The sequence below is a fragment of the Tenrec ecaudatus genome, chromosome 9, assembly GCF_050624435.1.
Source record: "Tenrec ecaudatus isolate mTenEca1 chromosome 9, mTenEca1.hap1, whole genome shotgun sequence".
NCBI classification, from domain to species: Eukaryota; Metazoa; Chordata; class Mammalia; order Afrosoricida; family Tenrecidae; genus Tenrec; species Tenrec ecaudatus.
Window position 1 is genome coordinate 142913051 of NC_134538.1, and position 27903 is coordinate 142940953.

The 27903-nt window shown below is 45.8% G+C and overlaps 1 protein-coding gene across 1 annotated transcript; it reads left to right on the forward strand.

Moving 5' to 3' along the window:
* Positions 1-16424: 16424 nt before the first annotated feature.
* LMOD2 (leiomodin 2) lies at positions 16425-27103 on the forward strand. Its single transcript, XM_075557708.1, has 3 exons — positions 16425-16701; positions 24616-25964; positions 27077-27103. The coding sequence occupies exons 1-3, from the start codon at positions 16425-16427 to the stop codon at positions 27101-27103; spliced, it is 1653 nt and encodes a 550-aa protein (XP_075413823.1).
* The last annotated feature ends 800 nt before the right edge of the window (positions 27104-27903 follow it).

A 27903-nucleotide genomic window follows, 5' to 3' on the forward strand; every position in this document is an offset into this window, starting at 1 on the left:
TGTAAGGCAATGCTTCTTATGAGAGGTTTAAGTTGTGATTCTTTAAGATAGTCATTATTTTGTATTTGTGATTAGGTTCTCCTATGTCTTCAAACTCTCCCTATTAAGTGGATCCTGCGTATAAAATTATCCATGATCAAATATCTCCGATATTTAAAAAAAAACTCAAGCAAACAAATTACCACTTCCACAAACATATCTCTTCTTGTTGCTGACCCATTTTACTCCTCTCTGGTAGCCACTTAAAGGGTCCAAGTGCCTTCCACCAGCAGGTTCACACCCTGTCATCTCACTTCTGCTCCCTCCCCTCCCCGCTCAGGGTCCCTCACTGCCTCCCAGCTAAATACTATGACTGTCTTCAGCCCTCATTTCATTGATTACCCCATAGGGTTGTCTGCTCTATCCGAACAAGGGTCTCTTTGCTGAGCTGACACGACTCTTGCTTCCCACCTTCCTACCTGCCCTGGAAACTCTGCCCCTGGTTCCTTTCTGGGCTGCTCATCTGCCGGCACTTCAGTGCAGGGCTTCCTAATCATATGTCTTGAATCCTTTCTGCTTTTTAGACTATAGTCATTGGGACAATTCATCCAGTCCTGTGATTCTGATGATTATTTATCTGTATGTTGGCATCTGCACAATCTGTGTTGGAAGCTCATGTTCTGTTTTACCATACATGCTTCAGATGTGTGTAAACAAAGAGCCTCGGGGCACTTGGACATAAAGACATTTCCAATCTGGCAGATCCCACTTGAATTTACCATCTTTCTCCACAAACAAGGGCTTCTCTTGTGTCCTCTAGCTCGATAGCTAACGCAATCATCATCCACTTCCCCAAAGCCTGGACATCGGTTTGATCCCATCTTTTCCCATTTTCCATAACAAAATGCCAAGTCCTGTTAAGTCACCTTTCCCATTCAGTCCCATGGACTGGGCCTATACCTCCTAACGCTGCTTCCTCCCCTGTGTGCCTGGCTGCCCTCCCTGCAGGCTTTGTGGACCACTCTCCGCTCACAGCCTCCAAGACAAGCCTTTGACAAATGCAAACAGTATTCTGCTCCTTAAAATCATTCTCATTGCTCTTGGGATAAAGCCCACACTTCCTACATGACCCTTCACCATTTAACTCCCTCCTCCTCCTTCAGTTGCGTCTTTTGACATCCCTCTCTGACCCCCACCCCCCACGCCCCAGCAGTCGATTCTTGGAGCAGTGATTCCCAGACTTCTGGGTTTGATTAACCACTAGTTTCTGTTAGTGTAAGATTAGAAACATGGAAATCTTTTTTTTAATTTTTAATGCCAATGACAAAAAATTTGTTCACTACTGTGGAATGACTTTCCTTTGGAAAAGACTGACCACTCTAGTCTAATTTTATCATGGATGGGTGGAAATTTCACTCCAGCCGACAAGTCTGCCACTTTGGGAACCACGGCTATAAAATAAGCCCCAACCCTTGCACCTCACGCCCTTGCATCTCTCTCTCTCTCTCTCTCTCTCTCTCTCTCTCTCTCTCTCTCTCTCTCTCCACCCTCTTTTCATCTCTATCTGTCTTCAACTCCCTCGTCCCCTACAAGTCCCGGCTTAGTTCTCTCCTCCTCAGACTGTATTAAGCTCTTGCCTGGTTCCCCCCACTTGACTGTAAGGTTGGTGAGGGCAGGATCTAGGATTCTCTTATTCCCCAGTGTTTCCTTAAGGTCAGCCACCCTCCCTAGAGCACAGCAAGAGCTTCAGAATTATTTGTTGACTAGAGTGCGATCATTATGTAAGACCCACACCCGAAGCAGTGATCTCAGGGTAGAATCATCGTATCTGACTTGGTTATGGAATTGTAATCATGTACACATTTCTGAATTTTTCTTAGATTTTAATCCTGTGATATTTTAATAACTTTTTTTACCCTAAGAATTAATTACACAGTATTTCAATAGTGATGACTTCCCGGCTTGTACATTTTTCAAATTGTGAATTTTCTCTTTAAAAAATAAGTAATCATGACTCCAAAAATGCCATATAATTTTTAACCTCTTGTATTCCATAGAGGGTATATTTTTATATAAATTAAGCTGTAACATATGAGGGGGCTTCAAAAAGTTCATTTAAAAATGGAATTGAAAGATAATGGAATTCTTCCACAGACCTTTTAAAGTGCCCTCATATTTAGTTAAACTGTAACGTTTGTTTTGTGGATTTCTCTGTTGTTTTTGTACTTGTGTTCAAATGCCACTTCCTGTAAATATTGTACAAATAAATGAATAACTGATGACGCAGGTCTGATGCTCATGTTAGATGGTAAATAACCTCAATTGGGAGGCAGCAAAGAAGAGGAAGGCCTTTGATGAGAAGGAACAGGAAGCTCAAACATAACCTGTGAGGGTGGCAACGGACCGCGGCGGGGGGGGGGGGGGGGGGGGCTTTATTCTGCTGCCCACGGGGTTGTTCTAAGTCAGCACCAACTCAAATGCCACCTAACAAAAACAACAACAATAACAACAACAACACATTAAAGTGTTGCCATTTCCTTACAGGATGTTTTGGGTAAGTATCTTCAAGAAACACTTGGGTGTAAAAATGTGAATTACCTGCATATGCTGACAGTTTAGAAAGTGGTTCCTTTGATATTTGTGAATGGGGGTGGGTGGGAGTGGGGAGGTGGGAGGTGGGAGGTTGGGGGGATGGGGTGGGGGTGGGGGTGCATCTTATGAAACTGATGGCAATTGTAGTATCCAGAACAGACTCGATCTCTCTCACTGCATTTGGATTTTGCTGCTGTGGTTGTTTTGTTTGGAGTGGGCTGGATGGGATGGGGAAGCAGTTTGATGTCACGGGGACCGTGTTTCCCCTAGAACATGGCACTTTGTGCCGGAGAGGGCAAGAACCGCTTCTCTCCCACGAGCCTTTGTGGTGGGGTGCTCAAGAGTCGCCATTAAACTCATAGTGACCCCGTGGGACAGCGTAGAACCACCTCAGAAAGTTTTCTAGGATGTGATCTTGACGGGCCCTGGTGGCACCACGGATTAGGCATGGGACTGCTAGCTGCAAGATCGCTCTTCAAACCCACCAGCCACTTAGCAGGAGAAAGATGAGGCTGTATGTTCCTCTAAAGATTTACAGTCTCTGAGACCCTCAGAGACCCAGGTTCCTCTGAGTCCGAATCAACGGGATGGTGGTGGGGTTGGGATGGGGAGTCTTTATGACAGCAGATTCACTAGGTGAGGTGAGTTCAAACCCAACCCAGCAGAGGGTTTAACCCTCGAGCCACCAGGGCTCCTCCAGGGAGCCTTAAGCGAAGCCAAGCGTTCTCCAATGGTGATTGTTAGTACCTGTGGGACTGGCATGATCGGGCATAGATGTGACGGCTGCATGGTGCCAAGACATCTCCAGGCGTCCTGACCCCTGCGGGTGCTGTGTTGATAGCGGTTGAGTGGAAGGCTGCCAGTTTGAACTCTTCCTTGGTTGTGCTCTGTTTGCGTTTGTTATCTTTTCCAGTAGGCGGACATTCAAGTAAATCTCTCTGTCCCTGGCTAACATTCATCTCCATAAGCACATTGAAACCAAGTGCCTGTTGGAAACAAGGATTTCATCACGTTAATCAATTTTAGCAGAGCGTGGTGTTGGGATGACAGCAGCGAAGGTGTGAGAAGGATGATGCAAATGCCATCAGGTACCCTCCTTTGAGGTCGGCTTTTGAGAAATCAGCAGCTAAGGATCAGAGAGGATAGAAAGTCCAAACAAGATGAACGCAGAAAATGCCTGTAAGCCTTCTTCTTGCCATGTGACAAGAGTTTGTTTGTTTTTTAACCAGAATTCCTACCCAAATTTTGGGTTCGCATCAAGTTATACTTCTGTACCTTCCAACTCAGAAATTATTCAGGGTATAAAAGTTCTAAGTTGCCACGTTTCTTATATGGAACACAATGAAACTTTACATGCTGCTGTACACACTTCCATACACACAAGACGTGGGGTATGGTGTGTGCTATTGATTGATACTGACTCATCACGACGCCATAGGACCAAAAATCCTGATGGGTTATGCATTGAGCTGCTAACTGCAAGGTCGCCAGTTTGAAACCACCAAACACTTCACAGTAGAAAAATGAGGCTTTCTACTTCCATAGAGAATTCTTGTCTTGGGCACCCACCAGGGCAGTTCTACCCTGTTCTATATGGTCACTATGACAGAATTGACCTGATGGAAGTGAGTTTGGTTTGGGAATCTTTACAGAAATCTATTACCACGTCTTTGTCGCACAGAGCAGCTGGTGGATGGGAACAACCAGGTAATAAGCATTGGAGTGTGCCACCAGCCCTCCTTACAAGTACATATGCATGACAGTGCACATATCACATACACACATGCATACAAGTTATGCATGTAAGACATGGTACTGCAATGACATATGTAATATAGTTTGTAAGTATACATGCTGTGTAGTTAACCGGCCTGCTAATTATTAGCTGTTGGATTTTGAGCAAGAGATAAACAAGTGGACATGAAATCTGAGAACTCTCATTGTTATTTTTAGACAGAGGCAGGTGCTCTGTTAGAGTGGCAATAGTCAAGAATCTTAGTCTTATTCTTAGATCTGAAAACATTAAAATTATCGTTTTATCAGTAGGGGTGTGTGTGGGATTTCACTGTCACTTCCCAGTGCTGAGCCGACCCTCGCTGAATGAAACTCAGCAGGGGATTATCCTGGACACAGAAGATCCCGGGTCATCTGCTTTGGCTTCATAGAGGGCTGGCCATCAGTTGCTGACAAGGGAAGAAAGGGATTCCCAGAAGAGAAGATGTGTAGCAGGACTAGGCTTACTTCCCCTCAGTGGCCTGTGTTGTGCAACCTCGGGGAGGACTGGAGATGTCTGTCTTGGCATTTGCTGTTTTGGGAAGGAGACAGTCTAGTAATTTGAATCAGGGTGCTGGAACTACTGGCCTCCATTAGAGGCTCTGACTGGGCACTCAACCTCTCTGCTTCAGGTTCCAGTAAGCTGGGGTCAGCCACCTCTCCCAGGCTGGACACCTTCCATTCTAGACTTGCCTTGTGAAATTTCAGATAAAACCTCTTAGAAGCAGTCCACAGTGATGGCCAAGGTAGACATCACGGAGAGTCGTACCTGTGATACCTGCCTCAGGATGGAGTGGTGTGAGAATCTACTATCTGGTTCTCTCTGTTTGAGGCAAAGCTTCTCAAAGAAAATATTCATTAGGTTTCAGGGAAGTCAAATAACCAGACATGACATGAAACATCCTGGCCCTGCTTAATACTTGTCCTCAGGAAGGAAACACAGAAGATATGGGTGCTTTAGCAAAATATGGTGAAGAAATTAGATGGTACCTGCCTATCAGATACAGTAAAATCTTGGGTCTTAGAGGCTTGCTTCCAAACAAGCAGCCATCGAAGTGAGATGTCAACTAAGTCCACATGGATGGAGCACACTATCACCAGTCACTGAAGGTTTGTAAATCATATAATTTGAAGTCAAAGGAGGGATTAGTATCACAGCCTAAACTGTGAGAATCAGGTTTGCAGAATGCACATGACAGTGAGAGCCCAAGATTCATTTGTAGAAACTACATAGGAAATAAGCCCCCAATGCACTCCCTTTATCTACAATTGAGGGATAGGAGGAAAGTGGTCACTAAACACAGTGCTTGGGAGAGATGAGGCTAGAAGATCAAAGGCAGGAATCTGACCTGAACAGTTAAAACTTTGTCCATTGATCCCCCTCTGATGCACACTGGACCTGATCTGGTTCCCAACATTTTCTATATTTTTGTTTCATTTTGTTCCCAAATAGGACATCCAAAAGAGATTCCAAATCTCAAGTATAATTTAAGGAGAACATTTTTTTACGCCGTAAAGATGACAAAGACAAAGCAAAGATAAAGAAATATCATCTGGATGGGGGGAGGGGAGGACCCCATTACCAAGAGGTCATGATGGTGCCTAAGAGCTTGCTGAGATTGAGAGACTTAAAAACATGGCATGGGAGGGCAAAGGAAACTGTCACAAGCCTGATGGGTGGTAGGTCAAGACGTCACAGGTACAGGTGGGGCTACAGAAGCAGGAGGGGAACCGTGATTGGGACATGCACATTAGGTAAGATAGAAGAGGCTGGGGCCTTCTGACCCAAGGCAGTCAGGGCATGACTCGTGATTATGAAACCCCATCAAGAACACACCCAGGCAAGCCGCTGAAAGGGGCGGTGCCTCCCTGCACTGGATGGAGTGAGGAGGAGGTAGTGTGTTGTCTGTAGAGGCAATCCACTTTCCAATGCACTCTGCCTGGGGGCAGTAGTTGATCGCATCTCTGGTTAATGATCAGAAGGGACTCGGGGAGGCTTAAACCCTCTGAGGACTCTGAAAATGGATTTGGGCTTTCACTGTTCTGAAAGCCAAGGGGCTCAATTGAAACTCTAATATAAGGGAATTAATTTTTATAACTAACCAAGGCAGTAAATGACAGAGCTGGGCCTCAAACAAAGACTCTTGACTCCAAACCTCAAGCTGTTCCCACCCCACCCACGTTTAGTTCTTCAACCATAGGAAAGGGTAATTCAAAATGGCCTCAAAGTGAAATACCCCTACCGTCCACTAACTGGTGAATGGATTGACAAAACATGGCATAGCCATACAATGGGGTAATATTCGGGCAACACAGTGAAACGTGGATGAACATCAAAAACGTAATGAGTGAAAGAAGCCAGTCACAAGGGACGAGACATAATATGATTTCAATTCTATAAAGTGACCGCAAACAGAAACTCTAGAGAGACAGAAAAGATTTGTGGCTTCCTGGGGTAAGAAGAAGGCTTGCCTGCAATGGACACAAAGGCTCTTTGTAGGTGATGCAGAGAGTCCAGAACCGAATGGCGGTGATGCTTGCACAACTCCAAGGTGAGTGGGAGAGCATGCGACGTCACGCTTACGCTGGCTGGGTGAGTTTCATGCTGCGCAGATTAAGCCTACATGGATCATGCTGAGGATGAACATGGGATGCCATGTTTACAACCCAGCCAAATAATGGAATCCTCTGGCTGGGAAGGGATCATGGTATCCATGGGATTTTTTATTTTATATTTTTTAATGTAATATGCTTCAGAGTTAGCTTTGTTTTCCTGAGTGGTGCAAAGGGGACCTGAACTCAGTGTGCCTGTGTGAAGAACATCTGAGACGCAGACCAACTTTCCCAAACCATGGATCTCAGGAATACAAGGGGCCTGTGGAAATTAAAGGCAGGGAGACACTGCGAGCGTGTGTGAAAGGGCAATGCCTTTGATTTTCGTGATAAAGAAGCAAAAGCATGCGCTCACTAACCAGACACCAGCTTTTCAGCACGACCTATGCCATTGCCGGGTACCCTGAGTCTCCACACACCTGTAGCGTGATGCTCAATTTACTTTCTACTCCTCATCTACAGCAGGATCTCAGCTATGGAAGGCGCCACTTCTTGGCAGTTGCCTAAAGTGACTGATCTTGGGAGCCAGACGAGGGGGTTTAGGTTCATGCTCTTTAAATCATTCTCCCCCAAAGCCACATTACATAAATGGGTCCCAAACCATAGTTTCAATGCTCAGGGTTGCAAGTAAACTGGCTGCTGAAATGAACCAAGAGCCTCAGACCCTCTAGTCCAATGAAATGCTCTTCAGCGGAGCTTCAGATGTTGTGCACCACTTCCCTTCCATGCTTCCTAGTGGAAATTCATGCTCAAGATTGGCTAAAGCAGAAGGAAGATTTGACTGACGAAAGTCAGTGGTTCCTTCCTGAATTTTGAATTTGTTTTATTGTTTCTGATTTAATTATTTTGCCTTTAGCGTGTGGACACTATCAGCTATGTTTCCATTTGCTGGCACCAGATTCTGTGTTAATGGCTCCCAAACAGATCAGCAAAGAATCATTGAACCTTCCATGTCCATTAGACACTCGGTTACAAATCTAGTTCATCCTATCCTTTTGATTCCCTTTGACATTAAAAACTAGCAAACCTCAACATGAAAAGCTTACAGAACACAGCTATTTTTATCTGTCACCAACTGGGGATCCTTAAAGAGGTTCCCTAACCTGTAAGGACTTCACAGGGGAACTCATTTTCAACATGTGTAAGATGGAGACACGAGTCTCTGTCTTATCAGTGTTTCCCAGCACAGAGTCCGTGGTAGTCTTATTACTACGTTATACAGCACCCTAGCTCTGTGTAAAAGCATGCTGTCAACTATAAATGTTACACAATTGCAAGGCATTATTCCTATAAATAGCTCTAATAATTTTAAGTTTGACTCATGCTCACTACCAGCAGCTGACATAACTAGGAGATTTTCTTGGCTGCCACATCCGACAGTGAAGACTTGATAAGGTATTGCCAGTTCTCATCTGATCCCTATGTCCTGTGGGGTTGTTGTCTGTTCAGAACCTGACCTTCACCTGACCTTCCCCATGGGAGCCTGTCTGCCGTGATCTGAGAAGCTCTCCGCAGACGGACTGAGCAAAGTCGGAAGCTTAACTTCCTTAAGCGCCCTTTCTTCAGTTCAGCAGCCTGACTACCAACCGAGCTCTCCTGTGCACACGGAAACAGGTCCAAACTCGAGTCTAGGAAGCGACCTCCCACCTGCACAGCGAGAGAGGTTGGACAGGACATTTAAAACCCCAAACAACCCCAAAGGCAGGGAGGGGAGAACAGTGAATTTTAGGAAGAGACTGGACAGTTGTGGAGCTAATTTCAAGGACTTTCCAGTTTCCTCAATTTGCCAGGAATGCAATGGCAGATGACCTCCATGTCCCTGAAACATTCTAAGGCAACTTAACGAAGGCGGCCAGCCATGAGATGGACACAACTGCCACCTGAAGGCATGAACCCTTAGCAGCCAGCTTGATCATGGAGCTCAGGCTCCGAGGCCCTGTGGGTGCCGAGGTCTTCCCCGAGTGAGAGTGTTTGGGGCAGGGGAAGGGAAAGCCATGCTGTAAATCATTTCTCTGTACCCATTTCTGCTAAATGGCCGAGGAACCCTCAAAAGACAGAAACACAAACTGCTAAGACCCGGTCATTTGCCATGATCTTTGATCTTATTCTAAATACTTTCTCATGTTCATTACTCACTTAGGTCGTTATCATTTTGGATGATGTTCCTGAAGGAGGCCGCAAGCATTGTGTTGTCTTCACAGATTCCACAAGAGCCCCAACCACCCCTCCCTATTCTCTAGCTCACCTGTTTATTGATTGTCTTAAAACATACTTCTGGAACACCGAACGAGCATGCGAGGCCTTGAAGAAGGTGAATCTGAGAGACAGGGTCCCTTCTCTGGCAGGTAACAACCCTTCGGTGAAGATGACATGAAACGGGATATTTAAATGTGTTTTTAAAAGTGAAACAAAAAACTTCCATCAAATCGATTCCGATTCATAGAAACCCCATGTAGGATCACTTTATGGGAATAGCTTGCAGAGCAGGTGGTGGGTTTGAACCATTGATATTCAGTTAGCAGCCAGCACTTGCCCGACAGTGCCACCAGGGTTCCCCTACGTGTGAGCTCAGAGACTCACTGCCATCGAGTGGAGGATGACTCAGAGTAAGTCCCTGTGGGATTCCCAGACTGCAATTGTTTACGGGAGTAGAAAGTCCAGTCTTTCTCCCGAGGAGCCGCTGCGGCTGGTTTCAAACTGCTGACCATGCCGATCGCAGTCCAAGGCAGAGCCACTACACTACCAGGGCTCCTTCTAAGTGTGGTAATGCCCTGGATTAGTTTTGTTGCTCTGGAAGCCCTAACACTACTTGGAGGCTGGTGGTGTAATGGTTGCACATGGGGCTGCTAACTGCAAGGTCAGCAGTTCAAAACCACCAGCTGCTCCACAGGAGAAAAAAGGGATTTTCTACCTCTATGAAAATTTAAGTCTCAGAAAACTACAGGGGCCAGTTAAATCCTGTCCTACAGGGTCACTGTGAGTCCCAGTTAACTCTATGGCTGGCAGGGAGTTTGAGTTTTTTTGAAATTTGAGAAGCCCTACCCTGGACTGGGACATCAAGAAATCCTCTCCAAGGGAGTGCTACTTAAACCTGAGGAAGGGAGAAGGGCCCAGCGGTCCAGGCATGTGCAGTGGCTTGGCTGGGGAAGGCAGGTGGGAGGGGGAGCAAGTGCAAGTGTACGGGTTTTAGAAGCCCAGTGTGGTGGCTCAAGTGTGAGGACCAGGGTTGGGGGGTGGGGGGAGGGAGGGAGCCCAGGTGGTGCTTGAAAGGTACCCAGGCCCTGACCCTGGAGGGATGAGAGTTTGAGGTTAAATGTTCTGTCAGAAAGGCTGCAGTAGAAATCATTTGAGGATTGTGGACAAAGAATAACCTGACCATTTATGATTCTAAAAGATTAGCCTGGCTATGTTGCAGGCCAGGGGACAAGAGTGAAGTAAGAATGCATTAGGCCTAGGGAATCTGCCACAGTCACCCATGAACAGGGGGCAGCAGCTCAGAGTACAGGGAGGCAAGGAGAAGAGTCGGAAATGAAGCAGGAATTCAAGAGCTGTGGAAAGACAGCAGGAGCCCAGGCCTTGTGCTGACTGTGACCATGAACGTGACAGGAGGAGGAGCCGCCTTTAAGGCCCAGGCTCAGGCAGAAGAGAATGACTGAATGTGGAAACCTCTGGGGGGCAGTCGGGATGGGGGCGGGGAAAGCAGACAAACCAGGAATCCAGATTTTGGTTTGGAGCGGATTGAGCTGTATGTGCCAACACGAAACCTAAATGGAGATTTTCTCAGTAGCCTCATGAGGCATGCTTGAACCTGAGGGTACAGATTTTAGTTCAGCAAAATGACATGCCTCTCTGAGTCCTGGGCTGTTGACGTTCCTGTCCAATCATTGAAATGATGCCTCCTAAATCTATGAAAGACATGACTTATTATAGAACAGGCCGGAGGAACAAAAGAAATAAGGTATTAGTTAGATACGCTCATTTGTGTTAAATATTTCATCTACGGTTCTCATTTATCTGGCAATGGTTATAAATAATGCACCGCCATCGAGTGGCACCACCGTGACTACATGTAGGGTTTCTAGGTCTGTAAATTTGTTTTTAAATCATTTTATTGGGGGCTCATACAGCTCAGGTCTGTGAATCTTAATGGGATTAGAAAACCTCACCGTTCTCCTGGGTGGTTAGAAATAGAAATACATTAATACAATTTCAAAATATAGACAGTCCTGGCCATTATTAATGGATTCAAGTACACCAATGATCATTAAGATGGATCAGGCCCCCGACATTGTATTCTATGATACAGAGTCATCATGGGTCAAAGGCAAACACAATGTGGCCAATTAAATATTCCATAAATAAAAACTGTTATTGCCTAGACTGATTATTTTCTCAATATAGAGAAGGTTGCAAGGAGATATAAATTATTCATTGTACTTGAGTCTCGCTAGGGTCAGATTGTGATGTTAAGGTCACCCAAGAAAAGTTTCCCAAATAGATTGAATAATTCTAGTCTTCTAAGTATGACAATGAAGTGTGATGGCTAACCCATGAGTGAGTTTTAATAAATGTACCAGAATACCTAAATGCCACTGTTCTCAAGCTGTGCCCCCAAGAGGTCATGGGTTTGTTGCTTCCCACCCCACTCCATCCCTCACCCCCCACCCCATCCCTCACCCCTCCCACCCCACCCCCAGTGATGTTGACACTTTGAAAACCACTCTAACCACTCCATCCTGGAGTCACTTCCAGAGACACTCGTGAGCCACACAAGAGTGCAAGTAAAAGCTCATGGGAGACTGCTTATTTTGAGATGTTCTGATGAGAAAACGAAACCAGATGGACTGTCTTCCCAAGAGATCTGTTTTACTACAATAGAAAGAACCGTCTAATGAGTTGAGGCACAGAACGAAGAATGTGCTATTGGAAATACACTCTTTTCATTGAAGCGTTAAAATACATGCTGTATGGCCAAGAGATCATAGAGGTTTGATATATTTGGAATCTGAGAAGCTGTGATTTTTAAGCAGACCCAATCAGTTATTTAATAGTAACACAGAATACGTATGACAATTTGCGGGCATCAATCCCTAACTTCTCCAGGTCTGTGTTCCAAGTCACCTTCTCCAAAGGATCATCCCTAAAATCTCTTCTCCGCCTTTGTTCTTCTCCACTGAACTCCTTTCTGGACGGCATGCTCTGTGTTTACGTTTTAATGTATATATGAGAATTGTCTAGGGGCTTAGTTCTGTTTACTGCTCTATCTCCCACATCTAAATTTTAAGCTGGAGCATAGTGTGTACTCAGAATTATCAAATAGAAATACAGATATACATTTCTAATTTAGGCAACCTCCAGCTGCATATACTTCTGTGGTTCCATTAAGGAAGGGTGTGTGTGTGTCCTAACAGGAAAACAGCTCCCCTTTGTTTATTATTTCCCTTTAATGATTTTTAAGCTCCCAAACCCAGACTCTTACAGCACTGTATCATAGGTGGGCTATAGCTAGGGGACTCTGAGCGTAGGTTCTTGGGGTTTACACAGTGGGAGGCAGAGGTATAGGAGCTGCAGCACCCAGGCTGCTCCTGCTGCTCAGACGGGCAGGATGTCAGGCAGGTTGAGCTGGCTCCACTCCTCTCCACTTGCCTCCTGTCTCTGTTCCCACTGCTGCCTTCTCAGCTGTTGCTGCTGCACTGCCATTCCTCCAGCCTCCCCCAGCAGCTCTCACCGCAGCAGAGGCAGCAGCAGAGACAAGAACGACCTGAAGCCTGTACCCATTGTGTTCTGATAGGTGCTCCCAAAATGTCCAAACCAAATAGCATTCTATTTCGCAGAACATATCATGGACATTAAGCGATGCATATCTATAATATAAAGTGTTATGGAAATTTTACAAACACAAGAGAGAGTAAGACATAATCCCATTAATTTTTGTACATTCTTATATGTCCAGAAACTGGTAGTCACTCACTCACTCACTCACTCACTTACTTACTACTCAGGATGCCGACTCAATAGCAACTCTTTGTCCCTTTGGGTTTCCGAAAGTAGTTCTTCAAGGGAGGAGCAAGCCCTGCCTTTCTCCCAGAAGCTGGTACACAGTGGTCAGAATATCATAACTGTGGAGAGGAAGAAAAACCTTGTCATCATTTGCACATATGCTTTATTTTTCATACACTCACATGGAGTGGGGGAGGCTTCTGATGATGGAATTATTCCATGGACTTTTCAAGACCCTTTGTGTTGTGTGACTAGGATCCCTGGTGTCAGAGTGAGTTATAAGTTGGGCTGCAAGTGTAACTTCAGCAGTTCAAACTCTCCAGCCACTCTGTGGGAGAAATGATAGTCTTGGAAATCCATAAGGGCATTTTTACTCTATTCTGTACTGTCGCTATTAGTTGGAATCAACTTGAAGACAGTGAGCTTGGTTTTGGGTTTCGATAGAATGGATTTTATAGCAGTAGGATAGGTAGATGGATAGATAGATGATAGATAGATAGATAGATAGATAGATAGATAGATAGATAGATGCTGGTGTAGTGGGTAGGCATGGGGCTGTTAAACACAAGGTCAGATTGAAATGACCAGAACCACCCACTCCACGGGAGAAAGACAGGGCCTTCTACTCTCATAGCTGTAGTCTCAGCTGTATAACCCCACTTGAAGGGAACAAATAACAGAGCTATAGGGGAACATATACAGTGGATGGTATAATGTGGCCCCGATATACTAATAATAACTATTTATAAGAATAAGTGTTCTTGGGGGAGGGGGGTAGGGTGGGAGATGGGATAAAGGGGAGCTGATATCAAAGAGTTCAAGAAGACAATGTTTTGAAAATGATGGTGGCCGTAATTGTACAATTATGCTTGATGTAAATGAATTACAGATTGTTATAATATCTATGAGAGTTTCCAATAAAATGATTAAAAAAGATGTACAGCCTCATAAACCCACAGGGGCAGTTCTGCTCGATCTTGTAGGGTCACTATTAGTTAGAATCAATGGTGGACGTGTGACCTTTTGGTTTGTGTGTGGTATGCCAAGGGGGGGGGGCAGGTGCTATTTGTTTTGCTGTTTGATAGATAAATAAACAATCTGATATATATTAAAGTTCTCAACCACAGTTGAGTTTAAGGGAGTAACTATTGGCATAGAGCATTAAGAACCTGGTCACCAAAAATATCCTGTTTCCATCACAAACCTACAGAAGAGAGTGGAAGCACCCCATAAGGTTCCCAAGGCTGGCATCTTGATCAAAGCAGACCGTGACTTCTCTGTCCCATCAAAAGATTTCAGAACTAGAAGAAAAAAATCTGTTTTGAGATCATCCATTTGTCTGATTTTTAAAATTTAGAGACGATGGCCATAGAAATAATAACAGTTAAGCCCTACTTAGGTGTTCCTCATTGTGCTGAGTCCAGTTATGGGTTATTTCTCGGTGGAGAAGGCAGCTGGAAAGACCCAGAGCAGACTCGCGTTGGGCTGTGTGACCGGAGGGCTCGCAGCTGCACCACTTCACCTTCCATTCCTAGGCATCTACCAAGGGACGTGAACTTAGATGACCATACCGAGACTTGCATGCAAATGCTCATGACAGCACTACTCAGACTCCCCAAGCCTGCAAGCAACCCATGCTGTTCATATGTAAACATGCATGTGTTGATAAACTTGTTGATATATGTACATACAGGAGCCCTGGTGGTGTAGTGGTTACACAGTGGGTCGCTATCCACATGGTCGGCAGTTTGAAACCACCAGCAGCTCCTCAGGAGAGAAATTGGACTTTCTATTTCCATAAACAGTTACAGTCTCAGAAACCCACTGTGGGGTTGCTATGAGTCAGCATTGGCTCAATGGCACTGAGTTTGATTTTTTTAGATGTGCATATATGTATTTCTAAACATGTACATTCTAATCAATATTTACATGCATATATGCTAATGTGACATATTCATGACATCTGGTAAGTTATGTATATTAATGTGATAAGACTCTGTGAATATGTACCAAATATATATTATATATTTCATACACACACACATGCACACAAACAGGGGGTTTACAATTAGAAAAATTCCATTATCTTTTCATTCCATTCTTCCATGAACTTTTAAAGGCTAGTTTGTGTGATGGAAAGATAATGGAATATTTTTCATAAACTTTATACACCCTGTCCTCATGTACTGATTACAACAATGGCAAAACATCTGCGAGCTAGAAGAATCTAAAAGAACTTTTCTATCCAACCGAATGAATGTTTTCTATTCAACTGCTTTGTTCCTTAACAGCATACATCTGGCAATAACAAATGCTGAGATAGAAGGAGAGAGTAATGTTGACTTTGATGGTTAAGGCTATGTGTTAACTTGGCTGGACAATGATTCTCTGTAGACTGGGAGTTATGTAATGATGTAGTCAAGTTCCATTTTGTGGTTATTCCATATTTTCACATAACAATCTTATTTTTGGAACTTAATCATGTTGAGGAGAGGACACACAAACACAGGCGCTTCAGAATGTCTATGGAAAAAATGGAATTAAAAGATAATTGAATTTTTCCACAAACTTTGGGAAACTCCCTCAAATATAACTAACATGTCTTCAATTTTCAACCAAGATACAAGTCTGCATTCAAATTCTAGCTCTACAGCTTTTGAGCCCTGTGACGCTGACCTATTTACCGAACTTTTTTGTGTCCTAGTAAACTATGAGTAGTAATACACAAACTAGGACTCATAGGGTTAATGAGATAAAACATGTAAAAGTACTTAATATTTGCCTGACTAGTGTTCATCCTCAATAAATAGTACTCAGTGTTATTTATCTTCTTTAAGTTTTATTCGTAGATCTAGTTTTTTTGGGTTGTTTTTTTGTTTTGTTTTTCTTTTTACTAAAATCTACGTTGGAAAGAAGGAAACCATTCTGTTGAGGGAAATGCTAGTTTTTCACTTCCAGTTGTCTGACCTTGAATTTTCCACTTCATTTCTTGAACAAAAAAATCCATAAAATGAGGGTACTATTACTCTTCCAAACGACTAGCGCTATTATGAGGAGGATTCTACTAAAGCACTTGGTTAACTGAAAAGTCCAAAAAAAACATAAAGGCCCATGTGCTCCCTGTCTGTCCCTGTCCCTCCCGGACTGTCCTCATGAGCTGCCGGGCTCAGCTAAATATGGCGCTGGCCACTATGTCAATAATCCCCACTGCTCCTGAGACCTCCAACCACCACCGATGTGACATTGTTTGTGTTCAAATGGCTCGCTGACGTCTGATGCTTAAAACAGCCCATGCCTTCATCCCTCTCTGCATTGTCAGAGCCTTGTATCACCACTCTTAAAAGGCTATCACAGCTCCTCTGAGCACCAGTTGCTGGCCAGCCTGCCCACTCGCCTCCCTGCCTGCTTCTCGCTGCCCTGAATGCCTGGTTCGTCAAGCTCTTCGCGGCTCTGACAAAGCGGGGACCATGTCTACCTTTGGCTACCGAAGAGGACTTAGCAAATATGAGTCCATCGATGAGGATGAACTGCTCGCCTCCCTTTCGGCTGAGGAGCTGAAGGAGCTGGAGAGGGAGTTGGAAGACATTGAACCTGATCACAGCCTGCCTGTGGGGCTGAGGCAAAAGAGTTTGACTGAGAAAACTCCCACAGGGAACTTCAGCAGAGAGGCACTGATGGCCTACTGGGAAAAGGAGTCCCAAAAACTGCTGGAGAAGGAGAGGCTGGGGGAGTGTGGAAAGGTAGGCGCTCGGGGTTTTCCCTTGGCTACTCCTGTCCCCTCTAACCCTCTCCCCCTCCTCACTGTCCTTTATGCAGCACACTTGTGCCTGCTACTGAATGTTTGCTCAGGTCTCTCGGGTAATTTCTGCAGCCACTCTGGGTCACGGCACATCACCGTCTAACTGGGGTCTCATCAACCAAAAGGCAAACATTCAAGGGGGGAAATAATTCAGGTTGAGGTTTTGATATTTTTGCCAGACATGTCTGTGCGTTGTTGGTGTGACATAATGCTTATTTCTGATGTGGGTCGTCCTTCCTTCCTTCCTTCCTTCCTTCCTTCCTTCCTTCCTTCCTTCCTTCCTTCCTTCCTTCCTTCCTTCCTTCCTTCCTGCCTGCCTGCCCCCCGCTTCTTCCTTCTCTCCATCCCTCCTTTTCTTTGTGAACCTGTAAAGACACACTGTGGTTGCTTTGATTGTGAGGACGGCTACTGTAAAGGGAACTCTTTTTTCCCTCTAACACCAAGAAGAAGTGTGGGTGGTGATATGAACACAGGGCTGAGGACTAGGGCGCCTGAATGTCTAGTCCCCACCCTGCCATGACATTGCTCAGCCACACGTAGATAGTCGTGTCCGCAGGATTCGATTTCCCAGCTGTCTTTAGTCACAAATGTAGTGTCATAAACACCTGTGTTGGGAAAGCCATTTGGGGCATCTGTTCACGGAGGGAGTTAAGGCCAATATTACATGTATAAATGAAGAAGTCCCTTATTACAATACCCGTGGGTCCTCGTGTGCATGTGGCTATAGACAGACACTGGTGTGCAGAGTTTCAAGACGATCATGCATGTCCTGAAACCCGTCCGAGGACTCACATTAAGCAACGGCATAGACAGCTCCTGAGATCCCTTCCGACTTTACGATGGGGACTCTGAAGCCAGGAAATGTGCTTATCTTAAGAGCCCAGGTCTACTCATCTCTCATTCACTGCCCAGCAAATGTTACTATCAATTTGACAAATGAGTCATAATTCAAATTTGACCTTCTGGGCCACAGTAAGGAGAACATTAACCTAACAGGGGGGGGGGGTGCCTGCATTTGTAGAAGATTCCAAGTCAACGGCCACTGTTGAAACATGCTGCACTCCCCTGGAATGGTCTACAATCGAAACGGCCTGGAGCCAAGGGCAAGGCTTCCAGGGCTCTAATCTGGGCGCTGGTAGATGATCCTGATGATAGGCTGTGGGGGCCACATTTGTAGCAAGTTATGTGTGAGCTCTGTCCATGTCAATCATCGCAGGACGGGCCATTGGGATTCAGGCCAAGGTCTGCCAAGGCCACGGTGGCCACTTATCCTGGGGGTTGGAGGTGGAGGTGGAAAGGAAGGACACCCAGGACAGGGCCGGGATTGGGGACAGTCAATCCCTACACAACCATATTTTTCAGAGGTTTCTTCTTTGTGTGAGAACTAGTGTCAGAAGTTGGATAAAAATAGATCATCTAATAAATATATCATTTTAAAAAGTTATTCAAGAATGTCATTCATAAGAAGAATAAAACGGTCCCCGAACACCTGGAACATACTGCCACCATCGCCGTCACCCAAGCAAGGCGTTTGAAGGTCATCGTGTCATGATGCCACGATGGGACAGGAAGGGTAAAGCTGTTGTCAGCTGTTGATGGACCCACCTGAGCCTGCCACGGCTTTCCTTTAGCGCCGCCACGGCTTATCAGCTCAATTAGAGAGACAGCCGTGTTGATGAACGTGGATTCCTTTCTCAGCTAGTTAATTTTTCTCCTACTCCACTTTCCCTGGGGCCAGCTGTCTGTAGTCACAAGGGTTGCTGAGCAGAAGCTGGCTAGTGAAGGGTGTCAATCCGTCCCTGCCCCAGGGGACAGGCTCAAAGCAGCTCTGGGGATGGGCGGTGCCTTAACACCACTGGAAGTGAAAGCCAGCACCCAGGGGGCATCTGCTCAGGGATTGCTGTTAGGTGCGCTTGAGTGGATTCAGACTCATGGTGACCCCAGGGGGTGTGGGGGGAGGACTGCTCCATGGGGTGGTTCAGACTGACTAGAGAAGATCACCTGGCTTTCCTTCCGGGGGTGCCTCTGGTTAGATTGTTTCCAAAGGCTAGGTGTTGAGGGCAGAACCATTTGTGCTCTGTGACTGACAGCCGTCTGCCCACCTGATTCACCCAAGCCTGTGCTGTGTCAGTCTTCCAGGGACAGTGGAGAGGTAAGGGTGTAGTTCTCACTTGAGTACCTACGGGGTACCGGAGCATTTAACTCAGATAGCTTGTGGAATTCTTACCTTGTTGCCGAGCAGCCATCTCAGCCAGGAGAGGTGTAGAATGCACTTGAAAGTAACGGCTTGTAAGTGGAGCTGAAAGTCAAACTAAGGTCGTCGGCTGGCACAAAGACCCTATTCTCAAAATCTAGGCACCTGACCAAGAGCATCAGCATCACTGGCAATTTCTTAAAGCGGTAAATGCCACATCTTCACCCCACACCTATAGAATGAGGGATCCTGGGGGTGGAACTCGCAGTGTGTGGTTTAACAAGCCCTCCAGGGGATTCTGATTCAGGCTGAAGTTAGTCCCTGTGTGGTGCAAACGGTTAATGAGCTGGGCTGCTAACCTAAAGGTTGAAGGTTCCAGTCCACCAGAAGGATCTCAGAAGACAGACTTAGCAATCTCCTTCTAGAAATCAGTCATTGAAAACCCCACGGAAAGCAGTTCTGCTCTGACATGGATAGGGTCCTCGTGAGTCAGAATCTAATCTATGGCATCTGATTAAAACACCGCCAACAAAGTCCAGGAATTACTGAGCGGTGCCATAGTCGCTTGAAACCCTGAGAGGTTTTAGTGATCTGTCTAAATTTAACCACCTTTTTATGGGAAGAACCAGAAGCTCATCATAATGCCAATGATGCCAGGAAGGCAACCAGGAGAAATGGTTGGCAGCCTCCTCTTTGTTGCCTAATTTATCCCCAGTATGTCTCAACATTCCCTTTCTCCTGACCTTGCCAGGTCCCTCCCATCTCCTCCCCCGACTGCCACTTCTCCACCCTTATTCTCGCCAGGACCAGAATGAAGTCCCTCACAATGGCACACAGGTGACCTGGATAGCACAGACTGTCCTAGTGCCAGACAAATGGGCAAAGTAGGCACCATTTGTGTTTTGTGTGTGGCAAACTTCTGTACCGGGGACTTTCCCCCCTTCTAGTGGGCTCTGTTCAGAGGTCTCCCAGGTAGGGTGACCAATCACCTCAGACAGTCCAGGTTTAGTTCGAGAGGTTAGAACTAAAAACCCAGGTCCTGGAGAATCCCTCAGTTTTAGGCAAACTGGGATCGTTTATCCTTTCCCCCGCCCAATGCTATCTGTCCCCTCTCCTGTGCCTTGTCCTGGATCTCAGCTGCTCCACAAAGTTAGAGCCCTGTGCAAATATTGACCGGGCCACTGTGTGCATTAAACACTGTGCCAAGTGCTCAAAGCAGGAGTGGTCCCTCCCCACATCCAGGTAACAACTGATGGTGAAAAGGGCAAGCAATAGAGTATAACCGTTTCTTAATTAGGGAACGTCCAATGCTATGGGAACAATGGGCAGGGAGAGTTGGAGGGGGTGTCAAAGAACACCTTCTGTAAGAAGTATTCTCTAAATGTTAGATGATAACTTAAGTGGCCGGATAACCATATAGGATGCAGTCAGTCCAGGGCCATCTGTTTTTACGGTGGTAAATACACACATGGAACCAAATACCTGCCGTTCCACATCTTTCTCTAGGCAACCCAACGCCATCCATTGTGTTTATTGTGTTGTGCAATTTGAAGGGAAACTGTCCTCCAGACAGAGCCTGGACAGGTGGCTTGAAAGGCAGTATATTTTAGATTTTGAGACCGCTCCTTTCCTCCAGATTCTGAAACAGCTAGATGTACACACACACACACACACACACACACACACAGCTAAGATGGACGAGAATTATAAGTGGGTATGCAAAACCCAAGTGGCCCTAAAGGCACTGGCTCAAATAACCCCCAAAACGAAAACCAAGGCTCCAGATACCAAGAGAAATGTCTCAACACTCCCGCAATGCTGGAAGCCAAGAAACTTAGAAGACAGCTAACTGGCCAAAAGACTGGAAGAAACCCAACCACGTGACTACTTTTACAAAAATGATAACAACCAAATGCGGAATTGTCCAACAATATCATTAATATTGCACGCACCTAAATTTTTGCTGTGGATAATTTAGAAATGCTGTGGATAATTTTGACAGGAGCTACTGCCTGGAATTCAAGCAAAATTCAAAAGAAAATGTAGAACGCGGTGTATCATTCCATTCATATGGTTATAGAAACAGGCAAGTCGAGTGTTGTTCAAGTCTGTGGGCCGGACGTTAAGCTGGAGGCTTCTCCTGACTCCTGCAGTTTATTGGGCTGACTAACAAGAAGCAAAAGGGAAGCCAAGATTTAGGAAAACCTCAGATTGGTGAATGTTAACAGGTTGGGCATGACTGCAGAGTGGTTGATTCCAAGATTGGCAGGCCTGATGGGAGATGGTAGGAAACCACTGATACTTCCAGGATTGGCAGACAATAGGGTGGGCCGTTGGCTCAAGCCCAAAGAACCAGAGGTTGGCAAACTAGATGGAGGATCAAGACCCAGCAGAAAAGGCAAAGGAGTTCTCCACAGCGTCTACTTACATATCATGTTGGCTATATCCCGGAGGAAGTATCATCCAAGTTGTGATCTGAGAAAGGGCTTGCCTCCACCCTAATCTTCCCACAACTGCTTGCTTACAAGAAGTTGTTATGTTAGATCACATCATGGGGAGCTCTCAAGTGCCAAACCACTGAGACTCTTGGCCCAGTCAAGTGGACACCAATAAACAATGTTATGATAAATGGAGAAGAGACTGAGGGCAAAGATTTCATTTTATTTGGGTTCACAATCCACACCCATGGAAACAGCAGTCAAGAGATCCAATGATGATTGCCATGGGCAAGTCTTCTGCAAAACAAGCAAACAAATTCAAGTATTAAAAATCACAAGATGCCACTTTGTGGAATAAGGCTCTCCTTACCCAAGCCCTTATCAGTTTTATGCACTTGACATATCAGCAGGGACCAGCCTCTGGAGAAGGACATTACGCTTAATAAAACAGAGGGTCAGTAAGAGGGGAATAGCCCAGGTGATGGATTGACACAGTAGCTTCAACAATAGGCTTAAATGTGGTAATGACTGTGAGGAACGTTGGGGGGGCAGGCAGTGTTTTCTTCTGCTGTACAACGGGCTATCGCTATGAGCCAGAGCTTACATGAAGGCCCCTATCAACAACATGCAAAGGGATTTGTAGTGAGGTGTGAGGAAAGTCTACTTACACTTCTTTCCTGTCTCTAGTTAGTCCATCTGCTCTACTGTTGGGCCCGGGAGGCTTTCTCTGTGCTCACATATGCCAAGAAACTGGGCTTTACTTAATTTTTTTTATGAGTGAGTGAGTGAGACAGTGAATGAGTGAATGAATGAATGAGACAGTGGGTGAGTGAGTGAGTGAGACAGTGAGTGAATGAGTGAGACAGTGAATAGTGAGTGAGTGAGCGAGTGAGCGAGCGAGCGAAACTGGGCTTTAGAGTCTCAATCTTTCTCCCGGGTTTTGGGTTCTACTTGTGCCTTCTCTCTCCTTTAAAAACATCATTTTTATTGGGGGCTTGTATAACTTATCACACTCCATGCATCCATTGTGTCAAGCACATTTGTACATTTCTTTCCTTCTGTATATTCATGTGTGCATGTGTGCTTGTCTCCTCTCTCTCTCTCTCTCTCCCTCCACACACATGCACACGCATACACACAGACAGACAGACAGACACATGCATGCACAGTATTACCCTCCCTCCTACTCTAAAATAAGTGGGTGTAAATTAAGACTGGACAAGCCATTCTAGGAGACACTGACCCCTTCCCAGGCCATCATTTGGTGCCTGCCACTCCAAACAAGTGGAGACTGTTTTGTGGTAGCAACTGGACAAACAAACCAGGAGGGGAGCGCACTGTTTCCCACGTGCCTCTGGCAGCAGGAGCCCAGAGGTCAAGCACCTCTGCCAGAGTAGAGAGAAGAATGGGGCTCAGGGGACAGGAGACAACCCTAGAGCTTCCGAGAAGACGCATAAAGGACCTAAAATGATAGCAGGAGAAAAAGGCCTGCCGACTTTCAGCAGTTTTCAGGGTTTTTTGTTGCTGTTCTTTTTCATCAGAAATGAAAGCAAGAAAGGGAACGGAGGAGGGAGACACTTGGTCGTCTTGCAAACAAGAATGGCAAAGGTAGAATGAAATCATGCCGCCTCTAGGCCTTTCATTATTGATGCGTGCTAAATAATTTAAGACCATTGGCTAAGGCAACACTTACTACAAGATTTTCTACCGTTCTCTGCTGTCCCACATTATGGGCAGACTCTAGTAGGTGTCAAAAGTGACTATCTTGCCTACCTGGTCTGCTCCTTGCACAGTTCATCTCAGCCCAGCTCTAGAGTGGGTATCGAGTTACTGAAAAGAGTGAACTGAATTGTTTTCTGTGAAGAACTGGCTTCAGGCTTCCCATTATCCTGAGCAGGAGCCCTGTCCCTTGGGCTTCCCTTCCAGGTCATGGCTACGTCTAGCCACAGCTCTCTGGTGAGGTGGGTCTGCAAGCCCCTGTGCCAGACCGCCACTCCCGGGGACAGAAATGCTGAAGGAGCACAGAGTGCCATGATGGACCAAGCCAAGGGGAGAGCAACTGGTTCCTGCCACATCTGCTATACAAGACAAACCTGGGGAAGAGTTTTTTAAGGTTACACAAGCGAACTCATTAACATGTCATGTATTTTTGGTTGTCCTTGGTCTCTTTGGGGTAGAGGAATAAGGATCGATGGTGATTGCAGAAGAGAGGATGTGAATTACTAAACTGTGCATAGTCTAAGAACCAAATTGTTCAAGGCCGGTGATTAATAAAAACAACAACAAAGCAAAACCGGTGGCAGTTAAGTTGATTCTGACTCACGGCAACCCCAGGTGTTTCAGAGTCGAGCTGCCTCCCATCGTGCTTTCATGGCTGTGACCTTTTGGAAGCAGATCAGCAGGGCTTTCTTCCCAGGCATCTCTTCGGGTAGGTGGGAACCGCTAACCATTGGGATAGTAGTTCCGTGCTTAACCATTTGCTCCACAAGAGAGCCACGCATTTGTCAAGGAGGTTTTGTTTTTGTTTTTCCAAAGCCTAAGTTCTGACTGACTTGCTCCAGTTGGCCGGCTGATACTGTACTTTGACTCAGTAGATGGAATTCTGGATATTGATTCTCTAAAATGTCTTTGCTGGTCCAATGGGTAAGGACTGGGCTGTTCGTCAGCAGGTTATTGGTATAAACTCACCAACCACTCTTCAGAATAAAAACGTGACAGTATGCGTCACGTGATTCAATACACTCACTGCCGTTGAGGCAATTTTGACTTACTGAGATCCTATAGGACAGGGTAGAACTGCCCCTGTGGGCTTCCGAAAGTGTAACTCTTCATGGGAGTAGAAAATCGTATCTTTCTCCTGTGGTAGGAGTAGAAAGACTGCCCACCTTGTGCCCCCCTTATGGGTAGCAGCCCAAGGCATAACCACTATGCCACCCTGGCTCCTTTCCATGATTACAGCCTTAGAAATCCTACTGAATAGGTCTGTCTGTCCTATAGCATTGTCATGAGCTGGCATTCACGACCCAGCACACAGCAGCAAAGGTATGTGCACGTTTGCCAAAAGCTGATGTAGGAAATAAAATGAAATGTTCACATTGGCCACCTGAGCTGGTGCTGTCAGACACAGATTATTAACTTCACCCTTTCTATGCTACGCTCCTAGATTTAAACCATGTACGTGACGGTGCAAACCTTCATGATTGTCGTTCATACTCTTTAGGTTGCAGAAGAAGACAAAGAGGAGAGCGAGGAAGAGCTCATCTTCACTGAAACGAACAGTGAGCTTTCTGAGGAGGTGTACACAGAAGAGGAAGAGGAGGAGTCCCAGGACGAAGAGGAAGAGGAGGAGGAAGAGGAGGAAGGAAATAGCCACAAAGAGGAAGGAACCGTCGAAAATGCAAAAGCCATCAATGGAACTGTCAATGACAATGGAGCCGCCGATTCAGACAACTCTAAGCCAAAGACATTCAAAAGTCAAATAGAAAACATAAATTTAACCAATGGCCAAAGCAGGAGGAACGCAGAGTCGCCTGCGGCCATTCACCCGTGTGGAAATCCCACGGTTATCGAGGATGCTTTGGAAAAGATCAAAAACAATGACCCGGACACCACAGAAGTCAATTTGAACAATATAGAGAACATCACAACACCGACTCTCGTCCACTTCGCTGAGGCGCTCAAGGACAACACGGTGGTGAAGACCTTCAGTCTGGCCAACACGCACGCCGATGACAGTGCCGCTGTGGCCATCGCGGAGATGCTCAAGGTCAATGAGCACATCACCAACATCAACGTGGAGTCCAACTTCATCACGGGCAAGGGGATCCTGGCCATCATGAGAGCCCTGCAGCACAACACGGTGCTCACCGAGCTGCGCTTCCACAATCAGAGGCACATCATGGGCAGCCAGGTGGAGATGGAGATCGTCAAGCTGCTGAAGGACAACACCACGCTGCTGAGGCTCGGGTACCATTTTGAGCTCCCAGGACCACGAATGAGCATGACGAGCCTTTTGACACGGAATATGGATAAACAGAGGCAAAAGCGGATGCAGGAGCAGAAACAGCAGGAGGGATACGATGGAGGAGCCAACCTGAGGACCAAAATCTGGCAAAGGGGAACTCCCGGCTCGTCCCCTTACCCATCTCCCAGGCAGTCTCCCTGGTCGTCCCCCAAACTTCCCAAGAAAGTGCAAAGTGTGAGGAGCCGGCCTCCCTCTCCAGTGGCCACGCCACCACCGCCTCCTCCGCCCCCTCCTCCCCCACAAGCCCTGGCACCTCCTCCTCCCCCTCCCCCTCCTCCACTCCCTGAAACAAAGCTAATCACCCGAAACATTGCCGAAGTTATCAAGCAGCAGGAGAGTGCTCAGCGGGTACTACAAAATGGACAGAAAAAGAAAAAAGGGAAGAAAGGGAAGAAACAGTCCAACAATATCCTAAAGGAAATAAAAAACTCCCTGAGGTCCGTCCAAGAGAAGAAAACAGAAGACAGCTCAAGACCGTCTACCCCACAGAGATCCGCCCACGACAACCTTATGGAAGCCATCCGGGGAAGCAGCATCAGACAGCTGAGGCGGGTGAGTGACCGAGAGCAGGCAGGGAGCTGGCCTCCACATCATGATGGGGCCCTAGTGCCCTCTCCAAGTATGTATTGACATGCTCCCTATTTCAGTAGGCGAGAGCCTGCACACCAAGTTTGAAACGCTAGGAGCAGGCACAGGAGTGAGTACCTTTCCAACTGAACGGTGTACCTGGGTCATTTCCCCGGTATCTTAATCCTGTGAGAGCCATGATGCCCTCTTTGCAGAAGCTCCACCATGTGTTGTTGTTGTTGTTAGGTGCCATCTAGTTGGTTCTGACTCATAGTGGCACTGTGTAAAACAGCATGAAACACCACCTGATCCTGCGCCATTCTCCCAATTGTTCCTGTGTCTGAGCCCATTGTTGCAGCCACCGACTGGTCAGTCCAGCTCATTGAGGGCCCTCCTCTTTTTCCCTCTCCCCCTACTTCACCCACCACGATACTCTTCTCCGGCGATTGGTCTCACTTAAAAACATGTCCAAAGCACGTGAGATGACGTCTTGACAATCTTGCCTCTAAGGAGCATTCTGGCTGTGCTTCTTCCAAGATTATATCTAGAGAGAGATCTAATGCAGTGATACATGTTGGGTTGTAATCCACATGGTTGGCAGTTTGAGACCACCAGCTGCTCCCTGGGAGAAAGACAGGGCTTTCTACTCCCATACACAGTTACAGTCTCGGATACTCAGAGACAGTGCTACTCTGTTTGCTGTAAGTCAGAATTTACTGATGGCAGATACACACGCATATGTATATCTACATATAATATATTATCTATATATAGACATATATGTTTATCTAACTTCCTTCATTACAAAACCAGACCATATAATCCACACCCTAAAAGGATTAAGCACTAGTCCAAAGCGTTTGCCACGGACAGCCAATGATTTTAAGGCTTAGTTTATAATAAGAATGTCGAATACGGTGACATGACCATCTTCAGCCAAATGTGCGCCGAGATCCTGCCAAAGCGACACAGTTGTTATTTGTTAGTTGCAGTAGACTCGATCTCAACTCATGGATAACCTGCAGGTGTTGGGGTTTTTTTTCTTCCATTTGTTGTGTATGTGGTTTTATTGAAAGAAAATCCCCTATATTTTGTAGGTGGATGTGCCTGACGCCCTTCGATAAAATCCCGATCTGTAGAAGAGGATGCAGAGTTGTTCCCTGAGGAAATGCATCGGGAGATGTTCCCCAAATACCATCTTTGATTGGATAGCGTCCTGACTTTTAAATGTAGCCTTACCTATTAATTCCAATGAGAATCCAAAAGGCAACCACGTTTGCTTTGTAAATATGAAAATAAACTTATTTTTTATGCCTTGAGATTGGTATTGGCAAGAAGCAATTTATTCGAAGATGCTTTTCATCTCTCTGGATGCATTGGTAACTGAACTGTGATGAGTGAGTTAGGTGTGCTGTTATTTTTGTAATCCAAATAAATTGGGATTAATTTTTTTTCCTTTTTTTTAAAGTTAGATTAATCATTTTCCTGTGAGTTTATACTCACCTCTGTCAGGGTGGATGTAATGTGGCTGAATATTAAAAAGATGGCATTCTCACCCAAAAGGACTTGGGTTCTTAGCATTGTCCTTTCTTTGATGCCTCATGCCCCCAAACACCAAACCCACTCTCTTTCCAAAGGCTGAGAATCAGAAACTTTCTTAAAGGCCCTTTGCAGTGAGATTCAAGGTTGGAAAACGACTCGGGTGGCTGTGGTAATCTCAGAAGCATTCACGGGAGGCCCAGGATGCCAGCTGGCACGCCTTATATTCATGTAAGTCCGACAGGTACCCCAGAGTCAATTCTATTCAATGGCCAACCCACAGTTTGGTGGCTCAAATGTCAGGCCTGTTTCTGGGTATATTTGACCTGCTGGTTTCCAAAATGCCCCCAGTTTTCCCCTACAGCTCTAGTTTTTGAGATATCGG

Excerpts from the sequence above, each read along its gene's own strand:
- LMOD2 (XM_075557708.1), top strand. The coding sequence starts at position 16,425 with ATGTCTACCTTTGGCTACCGAAGAGGACTTAGCAAATATGAGTCCATC. Across the intron at positions 16,702-24,615 it reads GGGGGAGTGTGGAAAGGTAG|AAGAAGACAAAGAGGAGAGC; the intron begins GCGCTCGGGGTT and ends TTTAGGTTGCAG. Across the intron at positions 25,965-27,076 it reads GCATCAGACAGCTGAGGCGG|GTGGATGTGCCTGACGCCCT; the intron begins GTGAGTGACCGA and ends TATATTTTGTAG.